This window comes from Crinia signifera, chromosome 8, assembly GCF_055691185.1.
Source record: "Crinia signifera chromosome 8, ASM5569118v1, whole genome shotgun sequence".
Classification (NCBI taxonomy): domain Eukaryota; kingdom Metazoa; phylum Chordata; class Amphibia; order Anura; family Myobatrachidae; genus Crinia; species Crinia signifera.
This window is the reverse complement of record NC_139224.1, coordinates 135,455,549-135,466,474: the sequence shown is the minus strand read 5'-3', so window position 1 is coordinate 135,466,474 and position 10,926 is coordinate 135,455,549. Positions and strand designations below refer to the sequence as shown.

The 10,926-nt window shown below is 45.7% G+C and overlaps 1 protein-coding gene across 1 annotated transcript; it reads left to right on the top strand.

Annotated features, from left to right (window-relative positions):
- The first annotated feature begins 3,096 nt into the window (after positions 1-3,096).
- Positions 3,097-10,654, top strand: ARPC5 (actin related protein 2/3 complex subunit 5). Its single transcript, XM_083157223.1, has 4 exons — positions 3,097-3,362; positions 6,298-6,382; positions 7,237-7,413; positions 8,617-10,654. The coding sequence occupies exons 1-4, from the start codon at positions 3,226-3,228 to the stop codon at positions 8,677-8,679; spliced, it is 462 nt and encodes a 153-aa protein (XP_083013349.1). The 5' UTR covers positions 3,097-3,225; the 3' UTR covers positions 8,680-10,654.
- The last annotated feature ends 272 nt before the right edge of the window (positions 10,655-10,926 follow it).

Below are 10,926 nucleotides of genomic sequence, written 5' to 3'. Positions count from 1 at the left end.
CTCCAGGGAGACGGACAGGGTTAGGTGGGAAAGCTGGGCAGTGCCGTCGGAAGGGGACACGCTCGTCCCCTTTCGCAGAACAGATGGAGGCGATGGCAGATGGCGAATCTTCCGCCATCCCCTGCAAGAGCGAGGCCCGCTCCATCTGTATATAATTAGTTGAAAGTATTTACACAAATAGAGACACACCCATGAGCAGATCACCCAACCAGAACACTGGTCACGCCCACCACATTATAATGTGCAAGCCACTACCCCTATTATTGCGCATAATAGGCCATTGATAATTTTCAGCTCCAGGCCCATTTAGACCTTAATCTGGCACTGCCCTCAGTAGGTCTCCAACTGGTAGATTCTGTGCCTTTATTCCCCAGCTTCCATACGCTGCACTGCCTCTCCTGTGTCCCCACCACTACACCATGACAACGATTCTCTACTTGTGAGGCTGAGTTCCATTTCCAGTGCCCAGGCACGCACCTGAAATTTGAGGGCATGGCTTTGCGGCAAGGGGGCATGGCCTTCAAATAACGTCACTCACGCAAGGCCACGCCCCTGTTTTGACACTGCTGCCCCTGTGTCTGCGGGTATGTGCACAGCGTCTATTCACCACTGCCCCGTGGGTGGCAGCATGGACTCCAAACTGCCTCTCCACCGCTGTGGGACACTGCTGGCCCCGGGCAGTACGCGGGAACGTTGGGGGGTATGATTTAAATCAGGGGTAGCCATCTCCAGTCCTTGAAATCTACCAACAGTTAACATTTTCCAGGTCTCCTCACAGATTCACATGTTACGTAATTACCTCTACCTGTGGATCTTTTGTAATTTGGCAGTGAGTAAAGAGTGCAGGGGAGGTTCTCTAAATTAAAAATGCGGTAAAAACCTGGTTATTTGGGGGTTTTACTGCATTTTGGGATGCTCTATGCATCCCCCACCGGGGGATCACCACGGCGAGGGGGGGGGGGGGCATCACCTGAAAAATCTGACGTTGCCCCATAGAAGCATATGGGCTTCTAACGCGACCCACCGCCGCCCCGCATCGACTCCCCCTCACCTGTGTCCGGGCAGCACAGAGCTGTGCTGCCTGGACCTGTGACCTCCTCCTCCCTGCACTATGATCCTCTTCCGGGTGCAGGGAGGAGGAGAGCCAGCCCCCCGCCGCAGCAGCACCAGCATTAGCCAGGTAAGGGAGGAAGGGTGGAGCCCCAGAGCTGGCCTTAGGCAAAGGCAAACTAGGCAATTGCCTAGGGCATTTGGAATGCCCAGGGGCATCAGCAGCTTTTGTTGATTAAAATGATATGCAGCATGCCTATATTCTGTGTGTGAGGCTGTAACTAAATATGAAATAGTGTATTCATGGAAATCACTGTAACATAGCATTCTGTATGCAGGTACAGCCACAGTCGCACACAGAATATAGGCATGCCACATATCATTTTAATCATCGGAAGCTCCTTGTGTGTGCTTATCATAACAATGACGAATTTTCAGCAAAAAAAGGCACCCAACGTTAGCAGAACTTGCCAGGAGCTGCATGGCTTATTGAGGCAAGATATATGAGGAAACATCTGTATCCTAGCAGAGGCAGAGGTCACAGTGTTAGCGGCTGTGCGAGTGCTGTCTTTGGGTGGGTTGGTTGTGCAATAGTGTTCGGCATATGTGTAAGGAGCATTATGTGTGTCATGTATAAATGCATTAATAATGTGCAACATATGTGTAACAGGCATTATGTGTGTCATGTGTATAAGGGCATTAATAATGTGCAACATATGTGTAATGGGCATTATGTGTGTCATTATGTGTATGAAGGGCATTAATAAAGGTTGGCATAATGTGTAAGGGGCATTATGGTTATAAGTACATTAATAATGTGTGTCATGTGTAAGGGGCATTACTGTGTGGTATTATCAGGGCTGCCGAGAGAAAGGGGTAGGGGGTAAGAATTACCCAGGCCAAAGTCTGATGGAAGAGCCCAGTGGGGGCCCAGGGCCCCCTCCCCTTAAGTGACAGCAGCAGCTGCAGCTCTTCTCCTCTGCCCAGCACACACTTCTTTGTGCTGGGTTGCAATGTGGCCATGGAGGTGCTTAAAATACAATATTTTCTCTGGATTTTTTTCTAAGGGTATGATGTGAATAAAGTGAGGAGTAATGTACATAATGTAAAGTGGTACTACTGTGTGATGTAACATGAATAAGGGACACCATCGCATGATATAATGTGAATAAAGTTGCACTACTGTTTGGCATAATTTGAATTGGGGGTACTATTGGGTGGCCAGCAAAAACACACCCCTGTTTGGGCTGTGCACTGAATGTGTGCACTGTTTCTATTTAAAATATTGCGGGTAGGAGCACCAAAATGATGACTGCTATGATGAGGGTTGATGGTGCTGGGAAAGGGGAGCAGGGTCAGAGGCGGAACTAGTGGCGGTGCTAGGGGGCACCAGACAAAATCTTGCCTAGGGCGTCATTTAGGCTAGGGCCGGCTCTGTGGAGCCCTGTCCTTTGCCATAATTATCGCATATGCGACAATTATGTATGCGATGGGTGGCAGAGCTGGGGTGCGGATGTAAGAACATCATGCCCTGCACCTGCTATGTGGTCTGGAAAACAAGAAATGATGGTAGCTCTAGAGTACAGATTCTCAAACCCGGTCCTCAGGACCCCACACAGTGCATGTTTTGCAGGTCTCCTCACAGAATCACAAGTTAAATAATTAGCTCCACCTGTGGATTGTTTAAAATGTGTCAGTGAGTAATGAATGTACCTGTGCACCTGATGGGTGACCTGGAAAATGTGAACTCTGTGGGGTCCTGAGGACCGAGTTTGAGAACCAGGACTGGAGACTCTATAGGACTGGAGTTGGCTACACCCCTGATTTAAATAAATACTACATAGAGTTCAAATGGTAAATAATATGCAAGTAATTGGCACCTTACACTATTTTGTATGTTTTTATTATACACTTTCTAGTCTGAAAGGTAGATCTAGGGCTCACAGCAGCCCAGTCATACAGTCTCACAGCAGCACAGGCTGGCCACCATACACAACACAGCACAGCAGCCGCTGCAGTCTGCCACACACTGAAGTTGGGGCAGCCGCAGCAGCAGCAGCAGCAGGGACAGGAAGCCGGCAGTGGTGTGTCAGAGCGGAAACCGCTGCGCCTGCGCACTGGGCTCGGCCGCTCCCTGCCTGTCGCCGCCGCTGTTGCACGGTGCTCCGGGTCAGGATGGCGAAGAATACAGTGTCAGCCCGCTTCCGGAAGGTGGACGTGGACGAGTACGATGAGAACAAGTTCGTGGATGAGGAGGAGGCGAATGACGGGCAGCAGGGTCCGGACGAGGGGGAAGTGGATGGAGCTATCCGGGGATATCCTTTATATACCTTTGCTGCTGTGCATGTGTGAGCGGGACACGGGGTGGACATCATACGTACATGTGTGTGGGCAGAGAACGCTGCTGGCCTTATACATGTATGTCCACAGCTGACTCAGTAGCCTACTGTCACTGTGTAGTGAGTCTGCCTGGGGGGACTTCTGATGTAACATGTGCATAGGGTGGGGGGTCCTGATTGCACAGTCAGTACATACATGTCACATGTGAAAGCATGCATTATATGTATTCTGTGTGTAAGGAGATTGGTCACACTGTAAAGAGGAACCTGGCTGTCACTGTGCAAATCTCATTATTATCATCCACTTCTGCTACATGTCATTCTGTCTACTTCCTAATAGCATTCATTCATTCATACATACATACATACATGTAGTTGCAGGGTATCATGCGTGTGCATGATCCATGACAACTATGGTTGTTACAGGGTTAAAACAGAAATGATCATTGCTTCAAAGTGATCTAGTTCTCCCTTTCTAGAGAGCAGAAAACAATGAGATTATTCTGTGAACTTTTATGCCCTATTCCTTACAGCTGGCGGCGCCGTGCTCAGTGGTGAGAACACACCTTAGTTGTGAAACCTCTTAGCGTGTTATCAGTGAGTACACAGGGTGCTAGCTGCCGGGAGAGAGGCAAGCTCTGTCCTGCTTGCAGTTCAGGAATGCAGGAAGTGGGAGCTTTAGACCTGGGGAATATGGAAATCCAGACCACGTATTGCGTTTTTTTTGTACGTTGTTTATTTCTTGTGCCCTAGCGTAAACTATAATCACACTTTAGATGTAATTTCCATCTAGCTGAATACCTGCAGAATGCGGAAGTTGTGGCTTTTGGTCAGTTTGCAGCCAGAGGATGAATTGTAAGGAAGAGGAAGTGTTCCACTTAATAACATTACCTAATATGGTTTTTATTTTGTAGATGAGCAAAGTGGAATTAGATGTATCGTGCATACAAAACATTTTACGGTCCGTAATGATTACCATTTGTGCAGCATTACACAGCAGGCAAATACATGTAAGGGTATCATCACAATGAAAACCTGGCATGCATGTCCTCATTAGTGCAGTGCTAACCTATAAATGAATTGGGACACAGCGTTGGTATTTATAGCCCACAATTGCTAGTTCTAGGTCTTTGTGCGTTCTTGTGTATCAATGCTTTAGCAATTAAGTTTGAAGCTGAGAGTAGGCGTTTAATCACTTTTGTGAAGCAGAGACTCTCATTGTGTACACCCAGGTTGGAAGAAGTGCCTGTATGTCAGTGCTTATAGGCACTCCCCAGGTAGGTGATTGGCTGCCACATTTGTCATGAGGCAGGTTTCTAAGGCTTAAAAGGACATTTTCTTCAACTACAATACGATTTTTTTGTTAAAAATTCACAGCCTGCTGAGATTTTACAGTGACTCACACTGGTTGTATGATACACCTGCAAGGGGAGAATAACCTATAGGGATCACCGAGGGAGCTATGAGTAACATTCCTGAGTCGGTGGTTCCATTTAATGAGAACTAATAACCTCACTGTGAGACGCTTCATGACTAAATGAACTTATAAACCAAACAAAAATGTCTAGTTCCTTATTAACCATAGTGGTTCATGTGCACTGTCACTATTTTCATTAATATTCATTCATAATTTTTCCCCCTTAACATTGCATAAATAGAACTACTTTAAAGGTGCATATACTCTGTACAATTTTTTTGAACCCAGTGTCCTGGATGAAAGATGTTGATGAAAGATCTAGCTACAGTTTATAGGCTCTGCACAGGGGTGCCGGACAGAGTCCCGACATGCATGTATCCCGACTGTCAAAACACAGACAGCTGGGTTCCCGACGGCCACCTGCTATTTTCCCTCGTGGGGGTCCACGACCCCCATAGAGGGAGAAAAGAATAGGTGGCGAGCGCAGTGAGCCACTGAGCCCGCAAGGGGCTTAGTTGCTCTCACCATGCTGTCTGAGTCCGGCCAGTCGGGATCCCGACATTGGGCTAATGACTGTCGGGATCCCGACTGTCGGACCCCTGTACCACACCCCTGCACAGTTGATAAACTTCATTCGTCACATACACACTGGAAGATATTTTGACCAATATCACTCAGAAGGGCTAAATTGGTCAAAAATTGTACAGTGTGTATGCACCTTAATGCGGTTATGATTAAATTATTAGGCATGACATTCCTAGGTATATAAGGTATCCTATATACAGGGGCGCTTCAAGAGAGGAGGCCTGTGTGCAGCCTCCTCTATTCAGGCCCCTTTCAATGCTGGCTGCAGCACTCTGCCGCACAGCGCAATAGAGTCTGAGCACTAGAGCGCGCAGACCTCTGAAAACATGTTGTGGCAACCATTTTTTCTGCGATTCCAGCAGCTCTACTGCCTTCATTGCGGGACTCCGGAAGGGCAAGTATTAAAAAATGGGTGTGGTGTTGCTTGGAGGCCTGTGTGCACTCGCACATTGTACCCATTATAAATAAGCCACTGCGTATATAATAAGCTTTCACTGCCCCTCACCTCTACAGTGTGCCGCAGGCCCACCAAGCTTATAAACTACTACATTACAGTGCATACTGGAAAACACTGTTAACATAGAATATTGTATGCAGATACAGCCGTAATTACATCATTTTAATCAGCTTGTGTGTCTTATACACTTAGCAATGCAAATAATACTAATAGCAAAGTTGAACCTGAACTGCCGGATCACTCATTCTACGCATCTCGTGGTGCCTGGCGTATTCAGGCTAGAATGAGGACAACTCTGTACATTGTTATCATCTGTATATTGTAACGTATCCCTATTTTGAGTAGCCTTTCCTAGTATGCTGCTCCAGATTTTACCTTTGGGATATGAGAATCGTCGAGATGTTTCTCTTGTCCCTTGTACTGTGTTCTTTTGTTCTGTGATTTCCTTAACATCTATGCACAGGGAACATGATGGGCGCCCTACAAGCTGCTTTGAAGAATCCACCAATTAACACAAAGAATCAGTCTGCAAAGGTAAGGTCCGCAGGGGCGGGGCTTCATATGTTTTTGGGTGCACATCAGAAGCCAGGCCATTTATTGAATCTTCCACTATACCCCATTAGTATTATTATTATTATTTTTTAATCCAATCATTTTATTTGGTTAACCAGAAAATACAGCCATATGGTAAATAGCAAACTGAGTATGACAATGAGTTGAAAGTACTGAAATCAGCAGCTATAGGAAGCCATATGTGGCTGTATAACATTTAAGGTGCTTGGATCCCTCACACCAAGCACCTTTTTTTAGCCTGAAAATGTGTCTTCGTCGCAATTGGATGTGATAAACTGCTTCACAAGACTACATTGATTAGTTTGAAATGAAACACTTATACATCTTTGTGCAACTGAGTCTGGGGAGGTCATTCTGGTTCACACGCAAAGCTGCAAATTTCGCAGCTTTGCGTGTGCTTTCTAGCACCCGAGATGTATCTCATGCAATATGGTCTGTGTAGCTGTGTGCCATAGGTGCGGCACCGCTGGCACACACCTATATGAAGAGCTTGGCAATAGAGGCGGTCTCCCCGTTTTGCATCCCCGGCGGGCAGGATGTTTGAATACAAAAGAATGGGCGGCCGCTGATTGGCTGAGAAAGCTCTCTGCTGGCAACGGCATCAGAACAGACCCCTATCTTGCCACAGGTTTTTATACTTATCCCTATGGTATGGGTACGGAACAAAAATCTGGCGGTACCATTGCTGCATGTAGCCCATTTCCTGCACCTGTGAGTATATCTCGGGTGGTTGGATTGACCCACTAGTGTAACTTTCCAGGTAACTTTGTGTGTTTTAACTTGCTAACAACATATATGTGTCATTTATCTTGCAGGATCGAGCAGAAAGTGTAGTTCTGAAAGTTCTGATCTCTTTTAAAACCAACGACATAGAGAAGGCCGTCCAATCGCTGGACAAAAACGATGTGGACCTGCTAATGAAATACATCTACAAAGGCTTTGAGAGTCCGTCTGACAACAGCAGTGCTGTGCTACTGCAGTGGCATGAGAAGGTGAGCACTCGCAGAACCCCACTGTGATTGGGTGCGTTTGTTAATGTATCTGTAATAGGACACTTTTTGAATTGGTCACTGTTTTTTTTTTTTTTTTTATTGTCTACATACAAATGCAATGTCATTTTTTTTCCCCCCTACACCTTAATTACTTGAAACTATTTTTAAGTTAGTGTCTACTTTTATCGGCTGGATTCTCCAGTGTAGTGATACATTTCTTGCCTATCCCACACACTTCCCTGTATGTTACTTACCCATGCTGTGGTAAGGTTGAAGTTTTTGTTTCAGTAATTTATAATATAAAGCTGTCTGCTCACAGGGGGAGATTTCGCAATGCTTGGAGAGAAAAGTACTTACTAATCTGCTCCACAGCCATAAAGGCTTCGATAAAGCTGCCCCATAATATTAAATGTTTTTCACTACACTTCTACTACACTACAATGTGTGAAGTGTTCATTCTAGGGCAGGTCGCTGACCACCGAGCAGGGCGCTTTTAACAGCAGCTGTCTTCTTCCAGGTGACCCCTGCTGAGAGGGACTGTCAGCTATTCCAGTTGCCCCCCGACACATTGCTAAGTGGTGTTTCAGAGTGGTGGTGGGGGGCAGCGGTATAGAGCAGAATGGCAGTGGTAACAGGGCAGGGCGCATCTAGTAGTGTAAAAAAATGGGCAGGGCATCCCTGCAAAACAAGCTTAGCTGGAACACTGTGTGTATTGTACACTTTTCATCTAGAGTACTTTACTTGTACTTTCATTTTGTAATGATTTGCAAAGACCGGTACCGACTAGGACCCCATGTCATTTTCTTTTACAACAATGTGATTATGGCAGATGAGCTATAAATGATGTGATCGATGCTGAAACACCCAAGTGTATACTGTAAACATAAACATAAAACCATGTGCACTGCAGGTGGGGCAGATGTAACATGTACAGAGAGTTAGATTTGGGTGTTGTGTGTTGAAACTGAAATCTAAATTGCAGTGTAAAAATAATGCAGCCAGTATTTACCCTGCACAGAAACAAAATAACTCACACAAATCTAACTCTCTCTCTGCACATGGTACATCTGCCCCACCTGCAGTGCACATGGTTTCGCCCATTTTGGGAACAAATCTGTGCTGCGGTCAGCTCTGAATAAAGGCCAGTATGTATATGTTAAGCAGTGACTTACTAAATTCATCCATTGTTTTTCTTCCCTGCAGGCTTTGGCGGTGGGCGGCGTGGGCTCCATAGTCCGGGTACTTACTGCCAGGAAGACAGTTTGAATGTTCATCCGGTTTTGATAGATGGAAGAGCTGGTGCCAAGACCAAAACTCTGAGCTGCGGCCTTGCTGCGGCCGGCCATCCCTTACTTTGTCGCTGCCCGCATTTCTATTCTTCCCTTCCTTTCTTCAGCTTTCATTTTTTTGATACTATAATGAACTACGCATTACACGTGAGATTGTGTCATGGGTGCAGTGCCCTGTTGATATGAGTGTTAAATTATCAGCTTTCCAGTACACGCCCTCAATGAGCTGGGCTCTGTTGAATATGTCACCCTTCCCAGTTGCAGTGCTCTCTGCTCCTAGCTGAATGGTATTGCACCTTATAACCTCATTCTGAGCAGGGCTTGGCTCCTCAATCTACCTGACGCTCTTCCCTTAACTCCTCCTCCTGCTGCTGCTGCTGCTGCCACACATTCCCAATAATTAGGACGATTCTCTCAGGAGTGGCGTTTTGCAATCTAAGGCTTTTATATCTCGGAATAATGTCCGGCGATCTGTCAAGGCTCAACCGATGCAAACCTGGTAGCAGCACCAGGATTTTGTTGCATTTACCTCCCTCAGGTCCTAGGTGGATAAAGGGATGCAGTCAAATTATTCATTATGCTGCTTTAGCAACTTGGGTTCTTCCGTTCCACCCACGAACCCTGAGCACCATGCGTCAGATACTCAGAGTGAACCTTTTTGCCTGCACATAGCCGGGTCCGATGTGGGCGGAGCCTGTAGTCATAGGAATCACTGGCTAGGAACCAGAGCCTCCTGCACAATGGTCCGATCTCATGTCTGTAAGTCGTGAGGGGCGTAACTGTTGTCGTTGGTTCCTGTTGAATCGATTCTCATGAATATTGGTTCCACTGCCATGATGATTGGGTCCACTGTGTGTATGTGACGGATGCTCTTGGACGTTGAGGTACTTTGTAAACAAATGGTGTGCAGGCATTTTTAGGGTTGGATAGACTTTTAGGTCAAATCGTGAGCTTTCTGTATCTGTGTGGGCATGTACAAGTCTCACGTTGCCTATCGGTATTGACGGAGTGTCAACGCACGTTGTCCATAAATAATGCAGCCATTTGTCACTCATCCAACGTTGGCCTTGATCAGTGTGTTTCTCAGCTCTAGCCTCCAGCAGCCATAGGCCAGGATGGAAGGCAACACTGCCTAGTGTTGCTCTTGACTTGGCAGTGCCCACACAAAGATAGCCTTAAATCTGTATCTGGTCCCTGGCTGGAATTGGGAAACTGGCCTTTAAATCAAACTTCAGGCAGGCAGCTCTATTTAGTACTATCACATTTTGTTTTTAAATAATAAAGCAAAAGGATTAAGCAGGAACAGAAAAACAAATTAAGGTTCCTATGTGTCTGATTAATGTACCATATAGTAAAGAGGAGGCAAGCTTTGGTTCTACAGCTGGCAGTTGCAGGTATGTTTGATGATGCTCACCCAACCTGCAACCACTCTAATGCTCAGTGAACAGCTAATCGGCCCAGCTGGCGTTCCAAAGCTTGTCAGACCTTGTAGTATGTTGTCAAGGTTCTGCTATAAACAGCTGTTATGTACTAAAACCTCACATCATGGTTTATTTTTTTTGACAATCCGAAAGTACCCAAGTACAGAGTTGCTATTATGGCCTCCACCTCATTACGACAGGCTCATGGTTGAAAGGGTTAATTACATCGCTGTACAGGGATCCATGTCGTAGATCTGGTTGTTAATAAAATCCCACTTTCTCTGCAGAGCAGACAATGTAATGGGACTTTCTTGGGTATTCTCATGTATAAGTAAATGAGGTTACAAGATGGAAAGCATGTCACAACCAAACGCCCGCATGGGTTGAAGCCTTAATCCCATATTTGCTGTAGGGGCTGCTAATGTTGACATTTATATGACTGGACCCGAAACAGTAACGTAATTAAAGTTTGCTATGTTGTGGGGTTTTTTTCTTGTTTTTTTTTTTACAAATTAAATATTGATTTGGATTAATGGTGTGCAGGTGTTTTTATTTTGAAGATAGCATAAATGTATTTAAAAAAACAAAACTAAAACACTTTAATCGTTAAATGTAATAGGCATTGGCTTTTGCAAGCTGATGCTTCTTATTGAGTTGAACCTGGACATTTAGGGCTTCATTCATCATGGATCTCCAGTCTGAGAAGTTGCGGTGGACTGCGTGTACAAAGCTGCCAGACAGAAAGAAAAAATGCCCCGTGCAAAATTGTAAATGAATCGCTATACAATCGCAAATCCATTCAC

Bases quoted from the DNA above. Each gene is read 5' to 3' on its own strand.
- ARPC5 (XM_083157223.1), top strand. From the start codon at position 3,226: ATGGCGAAGAATACAGTGTCAGCCCGCTTCCGGAAGGTGGACGTGGAC. The intron at 3,363-6,297 runs GGGATATCCTTT...GTGATTTCCTTA, and splicing joins GAAGTGGATGGAGCTATCCG to ACATCTATGCACAGGGAACA. The intron at 6,383-7,236 runs GTAAGGTCCGCA...TTTATCTTGCAG, and splicing joins CAAAGAATCAGTCTGCAAAG to GATCGAGCAGAAAGTGTAGT.